At 41.3% G+C, this 21500-nt stretch overlaps 1 protein-coding gene across 1 annotated transcript in view; it reads right to left on the reverse strand.

The window, feature by feature from the left end:
* Positions 1-3193: 3193 nt before the first annotated feature.
* The window catches only part of Stox2 (storkhead box 2), a 217225-nt gene continuing 198918 nt past the window's right edge, over positions 3194-21500 (reverse strand). Inside the window, exons 2-4 of the mRNA XM_077792632.1 lie at positions 17572-17724; positions 7810-10075; positions 3194-3850 (exon numbers count right to left, since the gene is read on the reverse strand). Of these exons, the coding sequence (XP_077648758.1) occupies positions 3655-3850; positions 7810-10075; positions 17572-17724 (2615 nt within the window). The 3' untranslated portion in view covers positions 3194-3654. The remainder of the gene's footprint in view (positions 3851-7809; positions 10076-17571; positions 17725-21500) is intronic.

Here is a 21500-nt window from a genome sequence, read left to right on the forward strand (position 1 = left end):
TGATGGTGACTGCAATAAAATTTAAGTTTACATTATAGAAATGCTGGTTGGGTTACGAAAAATAGAGATTTGGGAACAGCTGGTGTTCTGATCACTGTTACTGTGGATTCTTTCAATTTATCCTTCCTGAACTTGAGCTACCCAACATCAGAGAAGTATTCATGTGTTATTTTTACCCAGCTAGGCCCTTTTTAGCTCTATTTGTTTTCACTATTAGATACACCCCCTTTTCATATGCTCATTAAGGTCCCCTGAGATGTGCAAAACATATCAAATGGAGTATGAATTACTTAACAGAAGTCATGGAACTATATGGCACAGCTTCTTTAATAAAAGTGAACCGGGGCTCGTTAGGGTGGCATATGATAAAGGCAGAGAGGCCCAAAGTGCTTCAGAGTTGGCAGTCCAAATTTCTTGTGTGACTTCTGTTACTGAAAACCTAGCCATCAAATCAGATTTCCATAGGAGTAAATAGCTTTCCAAATTATGTTTACCCATTGGCTCTTGGCCAGAGAGAACTTTAAGCAGGAATGGAGAGTGGGAGAAAGACAAGAATTTTGAAACCTTCGTTCCTTCGTGACCAAGTCAAGTGTGCTTTCGTGGGAAAGAGAGGAGAAGACAGAATTACATCTGAAAGCCAAAAGGGTGCCGTGAAAGAAAACCATGGCAATGGGATAGTCATGAGTCCCCAGAGGCAATCACCGACACACACACAATGCATGGCCTCATGTTTAAGAAAGTTTTAAATGTTGCTTTTCTGAACAATACACTTTAACACGCTGCTGCCATTTCATCAAATTCATGGAGGTAGTTATATGTAAAAATAAAAATTACCATAAAGTAATATGCTGTATCATAATAATACATAAGTGTGCAAAATGCCGACAGATGGGTTGACCCTTTAAAGTTGAACGCCTCACAGAGATTCAACCAGATTCAGTTTTGTAAACCTTTCAGCTGATAAACTCTAAGACTAGATAAGCAATTGTGTGACACAAAGCTATGGTATCACTGGAGGAAAAGAACACAAAGCTTGGAGAGGGCCCGAGGGCTTGGGCATGGAGAGCCTCACCATCTCGGTGAGACCATCTTGGACATGCACAATTGTCGCACGTCACATATGTCATGCGCTTCCCACCACCACTTCTCCTCCATTCAAGAATCCAGATTCGATTCAGGAGAGTATTTCTAAATGGAACATCTGCTGACATGATATATCACCTTGACAGTCCATCATTTCTACGCTAATGGCTACTGGTCTAAGGAAGTTTTCTTTTAAAAATCATGTACCCCGGAGCATCAGGCAAAGAGTATACACATTTTCTTTGAACAATGTTTCCTGTAAACCTATTTCTTGTGAAATATTAAGTTCATATTTTAAAGCTTCTCTTAAAGGTAATGATTTCTTTTCCTGCTCACACAGCATCTGATTATTTCAATGGCTACTTTCAGAGGGTCAATCAGAGGCCAATGTACTGTTTTAATGGTTATATTATTTATGAATTGAGGATGATGAAAATTTGAGAGCAGGTTTTTTGGAAAAAAGAAATTTAGACATAAAAATTTAGTAACTGTATGGTATACAAACTCCCCAAGGAAACAGATTATGTAGTCTACTAGATACGTTATCATTTCTTCTGGACATATTTAAGCAGTGAGACAGACAGTGTGTTTCTGAGTATTCGAGGCATGCCTTGGAGAAAATAAGGCATGGGATTAAAAGTCAACTGGCTTAAGCATTTCAATGGGGTGGCAGTTTACCAGGAAATGCGCTTAAATTTCACTACAATAAGCACTAAAAGAGAATTATGCTAAACTTTGACCCGTTGCAACTTTCAAATAGCGATAAAGCATGAGTATTCATGTTTAAAAAATTAGTCTGACTATGTAGATGACTGTGTTCTTTAAACTGATTGCTAGTGATTAAATTTAACATGGGAACAGAAGTGCCTCAGAAATGTTATGCCAATTATTTAAATCTGAGGTGAAAAATGATACATATAGGATTATTTTTTAAAAAATGGTGTTTGGCTCCGAATAGCACATGCCACTAGTCTAAATATGACTTTTTATCAGACCATTTACTTGGGTCAGACGAAACCCTTTTGCAAATAGTTTTCCATGATCTATAACATGTTCCATTGTTCTCAGAAAATAAAGCTTGGGAACTTTGAAATGTCTTTTTCCTATAAGGTTGAAGCTTAATTATTTGTAATCCTTTGCTGCTGAGCCTTCTTTGTGTTCAACATGACATAGTAAACCAAAGCAAAATGTTAACAAACCATTTTTGAAATAAGCTGGGCTAATGACTATACATCTGCCTAAAAACACCTCCTGAAATTGGTTACAAAGTATCTGTAAACATTACTCTGGCATAGTTCATTATGCATAATTGTTATTCTGATAAACTTTAGGGGAGTACAAATTATGATTATACCACACTAGCAGAATGAGCTCATTCTGTTGCTTATTACATGGGCATGTATATTTCTAATCAAAAATTACTTTAAAAGTTTTCTCTATAGATATCTTCCCAGGAATAAAAGGCCTGAAGTTCAACTCTCCCTAAATTTGCTCTTTCCTATAACCACTAAAAATCATCTCCCACAGCCTAATTTAGGCATTCTATTTAAAACTACATAAAATAGATTTATATCCTTCCATTAGAAAGAATAACATCCCCAGGCCATACTCTCCATTTGTATCACAAAGAACATTTTGCTTTTAAACAAACTAATTATTGTTATCTATTATAGTAAGATAGGATCATCATTAAGTATCACAAGGAGGAAATTATCTTCCTTCAATATTCGATGAATACCTTTAAAAACGTCCACATCACCTTTTCCCTCACTTAGTGCTGTGCCCCAGCCAGAATGGGAATTCCCTTCCTTTATCCACTTCAGCATCAAAGGCCTATATTCCTTTTTGTGATCATGGAAGGTTTAAAATCAAGACAAGCATCTGTCACACTCAAAAACAAAATCCTGAAAACAGACACTCCCGGTATTTCCATCGCCACCCTTTCTGACATACTTCCATGGACTCCTGCAGAACAGTACCACGAAATTCACAGTGAAAAATGACAGGTGCATAAACGGTTTACACGCAAAGGGCCGGGGCGGGGGGGGGGGCCCTCCTGGACAGTTTGGCATTGATTTCCCTCAAGGTGGACCCTTGCATTTGACATTTTGCGGTGGCATGGGGTTTTTTTGTTAGTTGGTTGGTTTGTTTGGGAAGTGTCAAAGATCAGTTCCGTGGCCCCACTGAACCACAGACTGGGAGCAACACACATCTGTGGCATTTTAAAAATGGAATTGGCAACTGCATGACATTGAAAACGCATATTCCACTTACAGTGTCTAGACTTTCCTATGTGTGCTCAGATACAATTAGTGAAGCCAAAGTATACATATCACCCCTACTGCTATTCAGTTGCTACAGAGCCATAAATGTGAAAAGCAATACTCTGAAATAAAGATTTTTGTTTTGTTTTGTTTTGTTTTTTTTGCCCTAGCCTACTTAGCTGCACAGTTTAAGTAAACACGAAAACTGTGCTTGAGATGCTTGTCTTTCCAAAGATGTAAACATCAGTCCCAGTGTCGTAAACTTTGCTGTATTGAATGAGACAGAAGATCTGAGGCAGAAGGACTATCACACACTAGTCACAGAAGCTTGCAAGCAGTTGGAAGGTTTCTGTAGTTTCTCAGCTTCGCTGGTCGGGGGGTCTGTACTCGCTCGGAAGTTGAAGGCTGACCCAGCTACACCGTGGGCTGGACTCAGAGCGGGATTCTGACGACGGTTACTCTCAACAATGCTTGACGTGTTGGAAGCCAGGCTCTCCCGAGTACTAAAAGAGTAAAAAGGTTTGGTTTTGTTTGGCTTTGAACATAAATAGTTACATATTGAGCCCCAGAGGAAGAGCGAATGATGGAGTTAATGGATTTCCTGTGTCGGTTCACCATGTCATATCAATATACATCGCCACTGATGACTCGCATCCGCTCTTCCAACCGGGGCTCCGGGAGCTTGCACAGACACGTTACCATCTGCAGCCTGCAGAAGGAATCAAGGGGTTCTCAACCACCAAGTGCACTTGGAAATGGCTGCGCCTTCTTTTCACATTCAAGGAAACGACTCCAAAATCTGATGTGATAGAGAAGCTATCACATTAGTTTGAGAAGGATCATACCAGAGTGATGATTTCATTTCAGGCCAGAAATTCAGCGGGCACAACTACTCCTGAATAAACTCAATGATTTTACCCTAATGACCACATTTGCCTCTTTGATTAGGAGATTTTGACTTTGTTGGACTTCAAGCATGCTACCAGCTCATTTCTCACAGTGATGGGGATAAAATTCTTTTTCAACACTGTATACTTCTGTGTCAAATTTTAACACTTTGGTTAAAATATATTTTCTGACAAAGGACCTGAGGGGTTTTTTTCCCCATTTATTTATCAAGTTTACATTCATTTCTGCCTTCCTTTGGTAGAAATATTTTCTTTTTTTAGAGGATTCTTATAGAATAGAGGCTAAAAAGCTTTATTCCTCTCATTTTTTTCTAACAATTTTTCTAAATTAGAAATCCTTGAACCTATTTCATTGCTTTAAGCGATGTAGAACATTTAACATTTCAAACATGTAGGGCAATAACAGCAAAGAAGATGACTGAGTCTGATTGAGGGGAACTGAGTAAATCCTTCATGTTCAAGGTCCTCAGAGTGGCTGTAAGAACCTCCTTGGCTTGTAAGCCTGCTCCAGCTAGTCTACAGGTCCACGTACTATGGTGGGGAGGTCTTTCCTTTCCTCTTCATCCCTAACATCACCTAAGTGGGGAGCTGTCTCTGCTATAAGATGCCTTTGACCACTACAACGTATTAATAGTGATAAATATAGGTAGTATTCCAGTTTCTGTAAAGAATATATTTAATAATAGTACAGACTATGACATTCATACTGAGGTCTCAGGATATGATGATAAAAAGTTAATAGAAATGGACTGTTATCAATAAATTTAATTATTTTTTACAGGGAGCTAATTGAATGCAACCTTAAAAATAAAAATTCCAGGAATAAGTTGGAGAAGTGAACTAAGTAGCTGTGTTGTTCATCCTCTTACTAGCCATGTGTTCCCTTGGCCCTAGGCTGCTCTAGCACATGTCTCTTGCCATACATTAAGCAGACACATCCCTGGTAGACTTTGGTCTCTTATTTTCATATTGTGTTGCTCAACCATTTTTTGGCCTTAGCTATGGAGTAGCAGGCTTTTCATGCCAAAATTTTTCATTTTTATTACAAGACCTCATAGTATAGATCAAGTTTCTGATCTTTTTATTTTTTCAACATTTTTAATTTCCAATAGTTTGGACTAAAACATTTTGGAAATGTGGCTGAACAGGACTGATGGGTCAGGACTAAAACCTTTAAGTATAGGGAAAACTCATCTTGCTTGCTTGCATCTTAGTTGCTTAGTGAAATATTTTACTCAAAGATCTGAATGAACAGCCCACTAAAGATTCCCATGTCTTAGCAATGGGAAGGTATCAGCATGATAATGTTACTCAGCTACAACACTACTCGTGTTGAAAACCCTGTAAATCAAATATTCTCTTGCACATCCTCATGCATTAAAAAGGTAACTTAGTGACTTTATCAAGGCATATAGAAATAAAGTTTGTCATCTGGCTTCTAACCAAATGATATTAAATCTGAAAGGGGTAAAATTAGGAATTGTTCTGTAGGTTCTCTAACTGCATGAAATTTATGGAAAAATCTACATGTTCCTATAGAGAAGCATAGATAGACATGTGGCTAATGTGTGAAGGCAGTCTCCTTACAACAAACTTTACTACAACAAAGCATTTAACTTTTGAATGTTATTTAAAAAATCCTACAGTCTGCACTCCAAGTTTTGAGATACTAGATTATGCAGAGATACTCATTTGGTTATTTCCTGAATCCTTCTGTTAACCCCTAAACAAACAAAAACTTTCAATATTATGCAGTAGTAGGGTTTTATATTAGAATCCACTAAACTACTCCTGATGTATCCTTAGCAATGACCTCTGCATGTGGAAGTCTAGGGGTCAAGAGGGCAACATTAAGAGTCTGAAACTTTAGTATGAAAAGCACCAGGCAGTAGAGTCTATGTCATAAGCAATAGGGGAACACAAAGATACAGGGACATAAAACATGCCTTCAATAAGCAATGACTTTGAGCTTTTGCCACAGACTACAGACCTTCAATTATGCATATCAGGTACCCACTACATAAAATCTTTCAAGAGAAAAAAAAAGAGCAGAAAAGGAAAATAGATAGAAAAGATTAGAGAAAATAAATTGGAGAATACATGAAAATTTGGTTTCGGATAAAAAATGATTTAGCAAAAACAATTTCTTAGAAAAGTCACTAAATAGGCCAGTGATTTAAAGACTAGGTGTGATGGCTGAGGTCTCTCAAGGATCCTCAAGGGACAGGTAGAGGAGACCTGGGGCTCTTGGTCCCCCACCCACTTTAACCAGCATGCCATCTGTGTGGTCTGTTTGGACATTAGACTTACACATGTTAACTTGCAAAAAGTTCACATGACCATAATAATAATAACTATTATTATAATCATCAAGAAATAGCCCTTTGAAGAAATAACAAAGGCCTAATATGGGACAAACAGATTAATGATTCCCAGTTCTGACTTTGGGATGCTCTATCCCCAAAGTATCCAGAGAAATGGCCAAATGGTCACAACAGAATTAATTTTAATTCTTAATAATTAAAATAAAAATACGAAGTCCATAATCATATCTGGGTACTTGCTAAAAATTCTAAGTACTGTAAGATCCTGGGAATCACAGCTGATGAGGAATGTCAGTCTCTTCGAAGTATTTCTGCATCTCAGAGCCACCAATCTGGAGTAGAATTTAGAAGGAGATTTAGGACCCAAGTTGCCCTTTTAAAGAGAAGAAAGTGTTAAGGAGGAAAAAAAGGAAGTTATCTAGACTCCTCAGTTTGCTTTTGTAATTCCTGAACCACTTCAGTGCTTTGGACATGACCATCAGGCATTATACTCTCAATTATCAACTCTTCTGAATTAACAAAACCTACAAAAGGAAGCGACTGTGACGGCAGTGCCTAAATGGGTTCTATTAATTCTGCAGGACGAGAAATAAAAGCACTGGTGCATGTCTTGATTTACTAGAGCACAGGCCCCCGACCTTTCTGTGAGAGGAACACGTTTCCATTTCTTTGTAGACAAGAGGGCAGAGGCAGGAAGGTGCATGAGCAAGTGGGCAGGCTGCACACAAAGTGGGATTGCAATGCAGCAAGATTCCAGGTCCTCTGGAAAGGTTTTGAGGTCTGTGATTAATATTCTCACTAGAGGGACCCCTCCTTAGCATCAGGTGACTCTCCATCCCTGTCCCCATTGACTATTCCCTCTTCAAAAAGTTATTATTTCTGAAGGACTTGTAAAAAAAAAAAAACAAAAAACAAAAAAACAACCCTTTCTTTAGCATGATGGCAACAGGAATAGAAGAAATACTGGGAAGTGCTGGTCTTAGTTAGACCAGACTGATGCAAGTCTGAGGCCAACCCACCAGTCCAGATTGGTGATCTCTACAGCTGCAGAAACTTTTTTTTTCAATTCCTGAAAAAGAAGTCAGAAACAGGCTGTTAACAACACAACACACACAACTCTTAGCCCTCATTCACAGAAGCGAGACTGTGAGATCAGAAACTTCTCAAGTTATCTGCATAAAGCCCCAGGCCCCCGTGGGTGTGTGTGTGTGTGTAGACCCCTCTCCCTACCGTGGGGAGTTGAATCCACTGTCCACGGTGATGCTGCTGCTGTCCATGCTGTCGAGCCGGGCTGAATGGGTGGCTCTCTGGTTGCTGCTGCTGTCGGTTTCTTTTGGGGTGAGGAGGGTGAGGTTCTTCTCAAACTTCCTCTGCAAGTCTCTTTCCTTCTCCCTCTCCAGAAGCCACTGCATGGTGCCTACATCATCTCTATTTTTCTCCTCCTCAGCGTTTTTGTTTGCCCCTTCCTCAGAGTCGTCGTCATCGGAGACATTGTAATAGTCAAAAGAGGCTTCCTGGTTCCCTCCAGACTCCTGCTGACGCTGGGAAGATGGCATGGCTTGTGCTGCCGAGGTCCCCAGGGACGGTTCCAGTTTCTCGCATCGGCTTGGCAATGTGTCAGTAGGGGTCTTCGGGTGCGATTTGAGGAGGGACAGGCTTGACTTGTGATAGCTGTTTACAGACAAGGTGCTGTGAAGAGGCTTGAACAGTGTGTCTTTGCTGAATATCTCTTTCCTCTTGTCCAGGCTGCTGGGTTCTGCACCGTGGTGCTGGACCAGGCGTCCGTTGGCAAGGCCTTCAGCCACTCCACCCGAAGCAGCAGGGCCCCCGCCTGACCCTTTTGGTGACTCCTCCTTGTGGCCGACAGGCTCCCTGGAGGAATGCGGGGCCTGCCTATCAGAGGGAGACAGCTTTTTCACGCCTTCTGCCAGGGTCAGAGTGGCATGGTCCTCCTTATTCTTCCCCAGAGGCGACGGTGCGGTGAGCACCGTCTCACTAGAAGTGTTGCACTGGAAGTAGTCATCAGCGGCTGTTTTGGTTGGACAGGTGCTGAGTTCCCCGTAGGGTGGCAAACTCTCAGGTGGTTTGCCTGGCTCCAAGAGGCTACAAGCACTGGAAGGCTCCTTGCTGCCACCAACTATTTCTGGAATACATACCTCTTTATAGCTTGCGGATGAAAGGAGAGCCCTTTGATGACCAACAGCCTGAGCGGGCCTTAAAGTACTGTCATCGATGTAGGACTGGCTGGGGGTCTGGTCGTCTTGGCTACAGCCTTCGGCCAGGTCTTCTGGTGTGCCTAGAGAAGAAGCGCCCAGGGGGCCTTTGGAGTTATCCATGGATCTGGACCTCTCCTTGGCTTTGCTGGGTCTCTCATTCCTGGACCTTCGGTCCTGGGTATGGCTGTGGCTTCGGTGCACTTTGGAGTGCGAGCTTCCCCTGGAAGGTTCAGGAAAAGGCATCTCAGTTCTCCTTTTGGCCAGTTCGCCGGACACATCCCATTCTGGTGTCATGGGGAAATGGGACTCGATCACGTTGGTGTTACTGTGCATGATGAAGTTGTCGCCTTTGTGTTCGATGATGAAGCAGCCCTCCCTGGGCGCCCTGGTCAGAGGGTCACAAAAGTCATACTCTCTTTCACCAGGAATGTCCAGATGCGAACCGTCCGAAGGGTCTCCTTTGGACACCCGCGTCTTGCTGTGTGACCGAGACTTCCCATGGGACTTTCGATGAGTCCTGCTCTTTTTACTTCTTCCGCTGTGGTGGGCAGAGGATCCTGCTTTACTCCTATGCGCTTTCTCTTCTTCAAGTTTCTTCATCAGTGCAGTGTGCCTCATGACATTTTCCACAGTCAAGTCCGGGTTGATCCGCCGAATGATCTCCATCTCCACTTCCCGAGGGATGGTAGTGGGCGTGTCTTCGTCCCGCAGGGGCCACTCCTCTGGAGGAAACTGGGCAGAAAAATTGGCCAGCTGTTTGGTCTTGTCTTTCTTAAAACTTAGCCGGAATAACTTGAGCCCGAACTTTTTGGACTGCTTTTCACTATCTTTAGGTTTCGAGAGAGTTTCTGTCTTATAAGAAAAATTTACAGTACTTTTGCTCTTTTCAGTGGGTGGCACCTGGCACAGAGAAGGAGGGCAGTAAGGGTCTTTGCAGTCCTTGGCAGATTTCCTCTGCAGAGTGGACGCGTGCATGCTGTGCATGTCTTCTCGGCAGCAGTGGCAAGAGTCGCAGTGGTTTCTGGGCAATGTCCTTTCCCTGACACAGCCTGAGGCAGAGGGCGTTATGGTTCCAGGTTGTGGAGAGGTACACTGAGACCTGTCAGGTATCCTCTCGTCCAAATGGTACCATTTACTGTTAGTTCTTATGAGGGAAGGAGTTATGAAGTAAGTCTGTGGGGTCACAATGAAATAGCCATCCGGAGTGGGATAGATCTTCCTCTCCCGTACCAGGGTGTTCAACGTGTGCCGCAGGATTTCTTGGCTTGGGGTTGGAACACCTAAAACCAAAAAGCAAACGAACAACACTTGTGAGAGTGAAGCGGGAACATGTTGCCGATTCCTGATTTTCAGAATCTTATTAGTAATGGCAAGCTTCCAAGTATCATCTCAGGGCGTGTAAGTGGGAACAAGACCAGGTTGACCATTAAGTTTAGTGTGCATCTTAGTCTCCTCTGATAATGTCTATTGCTATTACTTCCTATGGACTGAGAAAATATAAAAGCTCAAAGAGGGCTGGGGATGTACCAGGGATTGGACCCAGGGGCACTTAACCACTAAGCCACATCCCCAGCCCTTTCTTTGTTTATTTATTTATTTATTTATTTATTTTATTTTATGACAGGGTCTCACTAAGTTGCTTAGGGCCTCTCCAAACTGCTAAGGCTGGTTTTGAACTTGCAATCCTCCTGCCTCAGCTTCCCAAGTCGCTGGAATTACAGGCATGTGCCACCTTGCCCAGCTAGGTTGCAACTGTCATTACAAACCTTTGCTGAACTCAATCATGAAAGTGAGAGGAAAATGAAAAGTTTTACATAATGTGATATCAACTTACAGAAAAGTCATCTTCAGTAAAAGTAACTAGGGAAGAAAGGTTAAAACAGCTATCTTGATTTGAAAAACAAATATAACATATATAGAGGCTACACATTAGAACTACTTCATATACTCCTTTTTAAAAATAAGTTTACTTGATTTTATGAGTCATATAAAAGGACAATTAGAATTGATCCCTATTTCTGATATGACCTCTAGTTTTGCAATTATCAACACCTTCAATATTGACTGGTGCACTGGTCAAAGTCGGGTGAGAACATTCTCCTTTTAGTCATAAGTCAGCAGGTGGAGGTATTTCTTCTAGTTTCTAACCAGTGGGCGCGAATAAACACACTCGTAAAAGAAAAGACTATCAGGTTGATCACTAAGTCCCAAACCCCCTGCTTTTCTAGAATAGAAACACTAGGAATAAAAATGATAGATGCTTCTTTGTATAACGACTAATAATGTTTTCAAGGGGTTTTGTGTGCATGTTTATGTCTTCTCCACCTTAAGAGGCAGAATCAAGAGTATAAATCCTTCAGAGAGTATAAATTCATCAGGCTATAGTCCATTTACTTTATTTCCTGGGTATTCTGCAGTCCTCATCACATAAAGGGTGATATACTTATAAAATTGATCTGAATGATATAATTTAGAAACAGGTCAGGTCGAATCATATGAATAACTGCCAATATTCAACCGTGTCTGACCCACAAAATGGCAATTTCACATTGTCAACCAAACATGGTTAAGGCGGTGTGATGTGGAGACTGAAAGCTTGGGTCCTGGGGCCAGACTCCTGGATGGAAAGCCCAGCTCTGTCACTGATAGCTGGTGTTAACGGCTGACTCACGCACCTCACCCCGCTTCCCTCACCCACTATCATAGTTTGTGTCTGGAATGTCTCAAAGGCCCACGTGTTAAAGATTCAGTCTCCAAAGATTAGTGCTCTGGGAATGTCATAGAACCTTTAAGCTCTGGAGCCTAATGGGAAGTCTTTAGGTCATTGGAAGTGTGGCCTTGAAGAGGACTGTGGGACTTCTGCTTCCTCTCTCTCCTTCTGATCATGAGGGGAGCAGTTTTGCTCCATTAAGTGGTCCTGCCAAGGGCTGCCTCAGTACAGGGCGACAAGTAATGAGGTCAAATGATTATGGGCCGAAACCTCTAAACCTGTGCGCCAACGTGAGCCCCTTCCAAGTCAATCATCTCAGGTATTTGTTATAATAGGAAGTTGACTAACACCGCTACCCCAAATTCATGGGTTGAAATTCTAACTGTGGTAACACCTCCTAAGATGACCTTTGTTTCTTTTTGTAGATAGGATCTTTGCAACTGTATTCAAGTTCAAATAAGATCATCAGGATGGGCTGTAATATATAATTGATGTCCTTCTGAAACAGGGAAATGTAGACACAGAGACAATAATATAAAGGGAGAAAATAATATAAGAGACACTGGTAGAAGTTGGCCATCCACAAGCCAAGGACAGATCCCTGAAACAGATTCTTTCCTCACAGACTTCAGAATGACCAAACAACCTGCTGACCTCTTCATTTTGGATATCTGGCCTTCAGACTCTAGGATGATAAACTTCTGTTAAGCAGCCCTAGAAAATCAGTGCAGTTGGTATCATTAGTGCAGCTGGCAACCTAACTTCTCAGAGTTTCTGTTTATTGTCATCAAAATGCGGATAATAATGGTACCTACACTCCTGGCGCTGTTAGTCTGAATTTGGTGCCTGTAGAACAGTGACTGACATATAGTGAATGCTCAACCAATACTACTTAGTATTGGTCTTAAACTTTGGGTCAGAATCCACGAAATCCCACATTACCTTCCAAGAATGTTGTGTAGCAACCTAGAATAGCTGGGTGACCTGAGAGGTTTAGGATCCTCTAATCCTTCCAAAACTATGAAGTAGGATATGAAAATATTAGAAATGGTCTGGAATTCTCAGAGTCTACAGTATGATATAACACGCACATACACACACATTTATGTCATCCTCCTTCCTCCTTAGAAGGCATCCTTAGTGACCAAGGTAAAAAAAAGATAACACTGTTCATGGATAATGTACTGATTGACATAATTATTTAATTTTTGAGTTGCATAGTTTCCTTTTAATCTAATGTTTTACTCTTTTTATTTATTTTTCATATATAGGGCCTTGCCTGTGTTAGGCAAGCACACTATTACTAAGCTGCATTCCCAGCCCTAATCTAATGCTTAACTTTTTGCGGGGTGAGGGAGGGATACCAGGGATCAAACCCAGGGGTACTAGAATCACTGAGCCACATCCCCAGCCCTATTTTGTATTTTATTAGAGTTGATTAGTGCTTCGATTTTGCTGAGGCTGGCTTTGAACTTGTGATCCTCCCGCCTCTGCCTTCCGAGCTACTGGGATAATGCATAACTTCTGACCAATGTACATTGGTTATTTTGTACAAATGATTTCAAGACTGATAAAATAAAAGTTGTTATTTAAAATTTTGTGGTACTTTCTATACAAAATATAAATGCATTTTAATTTTATTAGTGTATAACCTAAACCATACACATGCCATTTTTGAGCACCATCATAAAATGAAAACAACAACAACAAAAAAAATGGTTACAGGTAACCATTTTTAAAAGAATTTCTACTCTCTACTATTAGGGCCTTCTAACAGATAACTGAAAGAAGACTTCATTCACCCAGAATGCTACTCCTGAGAGGAGAATACACAGTAGCCATACTGGAGTGTCAAGAATAGTGTAGTTATTGGCACAGAAATTAAAAGAACAAACCCATGTTTTAAACTGACTGTATCTTCAATGGTCTGAGAACTCATGATTGACTAATTTACTATGACTGCTACTAAAGGAAAGCTGAGGTGTGATTCATAAGAACAGCTATTACTTTAAAACAAGAATTGAACTGTTATAGAATGGGCTGGTTTATGGTACAGGCCTTTTAAATAATGATCTTAGAAAACTCATGAAACTATAGAGAATCATGATTACAATGCAGTCATCTTTACTTACCGTTAAGAACAAGTTCTCTGGTTGTTCCAAAAGAGATAAGAAAGAATTCCATAGAGCATTTGCACCTCTGCTTTTTGTTTTGGATTTTCGGTTCATAAATCAAATCATGTTTACTTGGAAAGAAAAAGAAACCATAAACATTCTTTCCTCTCCATCCATTTTCTATACTTCTACCTTGAATTTCCAAAGATTTAACTGAAAATCGCTGATACCTATTATTATTATTTTATTATTAAGCCCTTGTATCACGACTCACATTTTCAATTGTCATGAAATCTTGAGTTCTACCAGGAATCTGTAGGGCTGACCTGGAGAGTGGTGGCGGTGAGGAACGTCTGTGTATTCCATCACTTTCGGATTCTACTCCATCATGACTTCAAATTTTGAGGGCTTAAAGAACAAGGATAAGCTTTGCATGCTAACAGAGCTGAAACCTGACTTATCTCCTTTCCACACCTTTACATCTTCCAAAGCAAAAACATATATTTAAAAATGAACTTGAACCCCATAACCAGCCTGATAGCTCTAACTGCATTTTGTTCAAGGCCAGCTGTCCTCCCAGAAGGATTCAATTCGAACATAACAATTGAAACAGCCATTCACTCTGCATGAATGGATGAGAAGGTCTTTAAAAATATAAGAAGTCGGGTGTGTTGGTGCACACCTGTACTCCAGCTACCTGGGAAAATGAGATAGGAGGATCACAAGTTTGAAGTTAGCCCCAGCAACTTAGCGAGACCCTGTCTCAAAATAAAAAATAAAAAGGGCTGGGGATGTTGATCAGTGTCTAATTGCCCCTGCGTTTAATCCCCCTTTCCCCACAAAATGTGAGAAGCAAGTATATATCCTTTTTAAACCTTTTAAGAAATATACTTGAATTCTGTAATGGAGACTGGTATGTAAAAGTTGTTGAATTGGATTTCAAAAAATTCAACCTATATAAAAGGTGATAAGATTTTTTTTCAGTATATCATACATTCTTTACTAGAAGAACTTTCACTGAAAACTCTTTATAATATGGATTCCACAATAGGAACAAAGTCCCCAGTTCTAGACTATTCTTTATACTTATTGACCATGTGCTAAATATGAAAATTCAAATATTTTCATATTTAATTAAACTTCATCTTCAAATAATAAGGCATTAAAAATACTCTTACCTTTAAAAACAAAAAATATAAATATGATAGTAAGTACTGTCATTAAAAAACCATTTTTCAAGCAGAAAAAAAAAACTAACAATGTTGAGTTTTTGAAAGTGTTTTGTTCTGATGTCACTTGAGTGACAACAAAAGAAAGGCAAAAAAAAAATCAAAGGAGGGAAAGAAAAGAATGGAGGAAGGAGGTAAGAAAGAATAAAAAGACAGGCAGGATACAATATCTCATTTTTTAATGAAATACTAGTTTAAAATTTGGAACTATTGCTGAACAAAATTTTAAATAATTGTCATTATGTCCTAAGCCTGGGGTTGTCAAACTTTTTCTGTAAAGAGCCAGATAGTACATATGTTAGGTTTTGGGAGCTATATGATCTGTGTTCCAACTACTCAACTCTGACAGTGCAGTATGGAGAGCCAAAGCCAATACTCTGTGCAGCAGCCATGGCTGAGTTCCAGTTAAGCTTTATTTACAGATACAGGTCGTGGGCTGCACTAGGCTTGCAGGCCATAGTTTGTAAACCCCTGTCCTAGACTCTAGTTTGAACAGTGTCCTTCCAAACTTCTGGAGCTGGTCAATAGACACCAGGGACACAGAGAAAGTTTAGTTAGCTCCTCTCAGTTCCTCTGAAGAGACCAAGGCCTTGGGATTTCTGTTCATCCACCATAAAGGTTAGCAAAGCACTTATTCTTTTAAATACAGATAATCTATGGATTTCTCTATGAGGTACTTCAGCTTAGTGATACTGTTACCAGCTGCTTCCGGTGATGAGCATTTTACCATGACATGCTGACTCTGTGTTCTTTCTCTTTCTTTTCAGAAACGGGAAGTTGAGTAGCCAATTCTGAAAAAAATCTAAATGATCTCTCGTGAAGCTATATAAAAACGCAAGGGTTTCAAAAGCTGCTGGGTTGTTTGATAACCAGTGGCTGCCCAGGAATCAGGCAGAAAGAAGGGCCATCCTTCACAAAAGCACAGAATCTGCAAACAGCATCTGTCCCCTCTGAGACAGTGTCCCCTGAGATTTTGCTTATCTTACTACTGAAAGAAAAAGTTCTACCTGCAAGTTTACTACGAAAAGAAACAGATAGTGAAGAAAATTCAGAGAAAATAAAATATTGCAACATTTAAGATAATTTATAGGTTGCAAGGGTGGGTTCATATTAGAGTTTTTAAACATCACATATAATATCAAGATCTATTACTCAGATAATCGAAATTGAAGGAAGAATCAGTAGGAGAGAAATTTAAAGTTTCTCTCAGGAAACCCAGTGTGGTCACGTAGATTACCATTTCGCTTAGAGTTGGCACTTCCAACCTTCCACCTGTGTGGGGTACACTTCCCCACACCTTTACTTTGGGAATGGTCAGGTTTGCTTCGGGGCATGCAATGCTAGCAGAGTGAGATCAAAGGGTTGAGGAACTCTTGTACCAAGGACCTGTGTTTTTGTGCTTCTGCCATCCCTACCAGCAAAGTGAGCCTCTGCTTGCCTCTTTTCTAAAAAGGATGGGGTACAGGTAGAGCATGACCACTCTGTTAGGCCTCAGCTGAATTAGCTGGCCACTGGGGAACCCACAGATAAAGGAGATAAATAAGCAGTTATTGCTACAGGCCCCTAATGCTCTGTATCATTTGTTATCCAGCATTCTCATAGCTTATATTTACTAAGGTCTCTTCTACGCAGAATGAACAATCTATCATCTATCAAGCATTCTTTTTTTTTCCTTCTTAAGCCAGGCTCTTGCTAAGTTGCTGAGGCTGGTGGCTGGCTTTGAACTTGCAATCCTCCTGCATCAGCCTCCTGAGTTGCTAGAATCACAGGTGTGCACCACCACACACAGCAAGCATTCATTTTTAATATAATTTCTATTTCAACCTAGGAACAGATTCTGGTGGCCCCAAAATGTATTTTACTTGACCCACATGTTGCTGAGATATACACAATTTTTGTGTTTGTGTGTGTGTATGTATACTTGAACATACACACAAATTGTAGCATTTAAGGAAATTTAGGGATTTCACATAAAATGAAATTTCCAGTTCTTCTGAAAAATTAAATTTGTCTACTCTGGCAGGATTCTGTGCCTTGCAGGTGGAGTGGTAACAATTCATTGGAGCTGAGACGTGGGCTGTGTTGAGATGAGGCATCCATTCTTTAGCTTATTACCATTCCTAACATCTTCTCGCCTAGGAAGCATCAAATGTGGTTCCTACAGCCCCTGGGTTATTGCCTTCATCTTTATAATATTTAGGAGAAAAGCAAATATTTGTACTTTTCTTTTAAAACGAAATCTTAACTAACTTACCAAATAATACTTTCTTAAAGCTCACCAAGCCATGACATGAACTTGTGAAATATGTTTACTCTGAATATTATTCTTTCTATAGTTTAATTACTTTGGATGAAAATTTAGGGTTGTTCTGAACTAGTCCTTTGAACACTCATGTTCACGGATTTAAGAAAGGTTGGATGGCAAAGATTGCCTAGAATCCTGGTCATTTTTGCCAGGTTCTTTATGGATTCTGATTTAATTTTCTTTTTGCTCAGTGCCAATTAAAGACTATCAGAGCTGAAGCGGTGAACTTATTTTTGATGTAACTCAGGTGCCTTGACTTTTAATGATAGAAGGAAGAAAGGCTTCTGGGTAGTTTGGGTGAAGTGCCCCCCCTCCCCTGCCCCATTATAGCTAAACGTGACAAGAATGATCCCTTTGAAGTCCAACAGCCACCAGCACACATGTCCATTTGGCAAGTGCTCTGTTTGTTTCTCATTACCTGGAAAACAAGTTGTCAGGTGTTCCATCAGTGCTTCTTGGGTGACAGGTTTTCTTGCCGAGTTCATTGCCGATATTGCCAAGCAGAGGATTTCCCCGAGTGGAATAAACTGAGATTGACTGATGGGAGACATACTGATTGGTGATACATCACCTGCAGAAAGACAATTTTCAAGTGAGTGGTTCATTAAAACACCCAGTCATTTGTCACACCCACACCTTCACACATACATGCCTGCTCACGACTACCCTCTATCCCTTGGATTATGAATTATGAATACTATCAGCTCTGAACGCTGCAACTGGTTGTGGCCACAGCCAATTCCACTCGGATGGGGGGACTTCCACACATGGTGGAAGCTCCTGAAGTATCAACAAATAAAACTTTCCTTTTAAGACTTCAGATCTCATTTGAATAGAGTACGGAAAGTCTTGCAGCAGTGAGACTTTGAAGACTGATTTCTGTTTTTATTAAGTTGGAGCTGATTTATTTAATAACTGCCATTCCCATCTTCCCAAATGCATCCGTGGTAACTTGATGATTCATTCATTCAAATGCTGAGTGCCTTTATGGGTCACACATCTGTTGGGGCCTGGGAGCTGCAGATAGAAAGTGAGTAGGCTCCCTCCCCACAAACATCTCTGTCCTTGGTTTCTATTGAAGTGGAGGAGACAGACAGTAGGTCAAGGGTCACAATGCTAATTGACAGGGGCACAAGAGAAGACTGCTCAGAGCAGAGAGAGAACCTGGGAGTGAAATGAGGCTCAAAGGTAGGAAGTTGTGCTAGGGATGTAGCTCAATGGTAGAACACTTGCCTAGCATGTATAAGGCGCTGGGTTCAACCCCCAGCATTGCCCAAACAAAACAAAACAAAACAAAAAATAAAAACAAAATAGGAAGTAGTAAAGTTTATCTAAGGATGTACAATATGAATCCAGTACTAAGGAGTAGGAGGGTACCTGGAGCTGGGAGGTGGGGAGGCCTTGGTGCTGGTAGGAGCTATAAGCAGGTGTTTTCTGGGGAGGAGCAGACAAGGCAGACAGGGACATGAATAAAACCAAGAGGAGAGAGCGGAGCACTGGGGGCCTTCCTCCTATGAGGAATGGTGAGCCCTAGGAGGAACTTAAGGAATGACAAAGGCAGACGGAACAGCAGAACGATGTGTGCGGGCCACACGGATGATGCCTGGAGAGAGCAAGACAGAGCAGATTACAATGCACTAGGAGACTGAGGCCTCCTGCATGCATATGACCCTCAAAAGAAGTCAGCTCCACGGATCCCCAGAATTTTCTGATAGATTTCAGGGGGCAGGAGTGACCCCACCAAAGGAGGGAGTTAGGGGAGCAGGGGAGTCTGCTCCTGACACCTTAGTGCCACCTGGTTTATTCTTTGAGGTTCTCTAAGATGTCAATTAAAAAGAAGTCCTGTAGAAGGAAGGTGGCAGCTGGGAGGGCTGAGGCAGGAGGATCGTGAGTTCAAAGCCAGCCTCAGCAGAAACGAGGTGCTAAGCGACTCAGTGAGACTCTGTCTCTAAATAAAATACAAACTAGGGCTGGGGATGTGGCTTAATGGTTGAGTGCTCCTGATGAGTGTCCCTGAGTGTTCAGTCCCTGGTACAAAAAAAAAAAAAAAAAGATAAAGAAAGAAAGGAAGGTGAAAACTATCAGCAGAGCAGCATACATATCTATGAGTTCCTTATCTTATTTCCCACATGTATTTACATGAGCTCTCCCTTTTTGCTTTTTAAGCATGATTTCTCATGTCACAAGCTACTGTGGCTGGCCAGAACTGAAAGCAGGGTGAGATGGTGGGTGCTTCATCTTCACTGTCACTTAAAGCTGTGCATAACCACAACCCCTTGCTTGTAGGAATGTACAGTGGTCCTCTGGGAGAACCAGAACCCGCTCGGATGGACTAGAAGGAAAATGGTTTGATGCACAAAACCAGGTGACAGAGTTGGAGATCACCATTTGTGGGGATATTCCAGCACGTGCATCAGACAGGGCAGTAGGACAGTGTCCAAGTTTGAGGCCTGAATCCCTGCCAAGCCCAGCTCCTTCCCCTTCCCTGAGTCACAGGAGGCTCCACCAGCTCTGTTGTGGCTCCACTCTCTGCAAGACAGATGTGAGAAGAGGAACAGTACATTGTTTCAATGGCCAAAGGAAGAGAGAAATACCCAAATTCAGAAAAGGAGAAGGTCCACGAAGATAAAAATCAGCAGAAACCAGAACTGATGTAACTTAGAACTCACAGAATTCTGAGACGTAAGTGTGACAAAGAGAAGCCCTCTGCAAAAGTCCTACAGTATTTGGTGGGAGAACAGCAGATGGAAACTATCACATAGAATTTGGGGCTGTTACTGAGGATGTGAGCTTTGCTCAATGACTGGGAAAGCTCAATTCACACTGAAGATTCAAAAAATGACATTATCATGTGGGTCAGACCCATCTGAGTGGGCAGGTTTGCCACTGCCCAGAACCATGTATTTCAACCTTTTAAAAGAATTGGTGTGGCCTGGTGTGGTGGTGCACACCTGTAATCCCAGTGGCTCATGAGGCTGAGATAGGAGGATCTCCAGACCAAAGCCATCCTCAGCAATGGCGAGGACTAGAAAATAATTTCTTTTGATGGAGTATAAAAACAAGATGACATGGAGATATTTAAGCATCCAAATTCCATCTTTTTTCTATACCCTGTGATTGAAATAAGCAGGTTGAAAGATTTCCTGATTGTGTATGGGTTGCAAGAGGAAATTTCTCTTTAAAAAGGAAATGACGATTAGCAAAATTAACACGTTACATCATGCATGTCCTTGTACTTTTGGCTGAAACTATTTGCTTAGTTTCACTGCATCTTCTTGGTTAATTTCTTTTCATGTACTGCAGCCAACTATAAGAAGCAGCATGCTTTCAGTGTGTCAGGATCACATGTGCTCTGGAAAAGCTCAGCTTCATTATAATTATGAATATATGCAATAACTTTGAACTCAGGGTATAGAACAAAAATGGAATTTGGATGCTTAAATATCTCCATGTCATCTTGTTTTTATACTCCATCATGAGAAATTATTTTCTACTCCCTTTCCATCCCCCACCTCCATCAGCAATCCTATCTCCTCTACATCTAAATGCTTCTTGGACCTGTTCCCTCTATTCCATCTCCACTGGCACCTCAACTCCAAACTGGCTGGTGACAATGTCTCAATGATGCCCAGCCTTCCTTCCTGCTCCTGACACAGCCTTCTGCACAGAGCAGCCAGGGTCCTCTTGGGAAAACATAAAACAGGCCACTTTCCTGCACATAACCTTCCAGTGACTGCCTACTGCCTGTGGAGGGAAATCAGAACTCCTCACCAGACCTGCAAGGGTCTGCGGGGTCTGCATCTGTTCATTTGGAACAACTGTCTGCACACCATCTCCCTTCCCATCCCATGCGCACACCTCCTCTCTTCTTTGAACATACCAGGCTTTTTCTGAACTCAGGCAAAGCCTTTTTAATTTTTGTGCTCTTAGCCTGGGATGTTCCTCGGATAGACCTTGTCAGGATTGGCTCCTTCTTCTTTAGGTCTCAGGTGAAACACCATGTCCTCATGATGTTTTTGTAGTACGGGGGATTGAACCCAGGACCTCGCACATGCTAGGCAAGTACTCCATCATGCAACCATGTCTGCAGTTCTGGGACGCAGCCCTTTCTTGACCACTGTTTAAAGCAGTTCCAACATGACTTGAGTTCACTGTGTCCATTCTCTGAATGTGTGTGTGTGTGTATGCCTGTGTTTACTACTTTACCATCTGTCTCTCCCACTAGCATGTAAGCTCCATGACAAGGATATGATCGCCACATTTCCTGGTTCTGACAATAAAGCAGTACTGATATTGGACACCCAATATGGCTGTAGAATGAATGAAAAACCACTTTATAACAGTATA

The sequence above is a fragment of the Urocitellus parryii genome, chromosome 14 (genome assembly GCF_045843805.1).
Source record: "Urocitellus parryii isolate mUroPar1 chromosome 14, mUroPar1.hap1, whole genome shotgun sequence".
Lineage (NCBI taxonomy): Eukaryota > Metazoa > Chordata > Mammalia > Rodentia > Sciuridae > Urocitellus > Urocitellus parryii.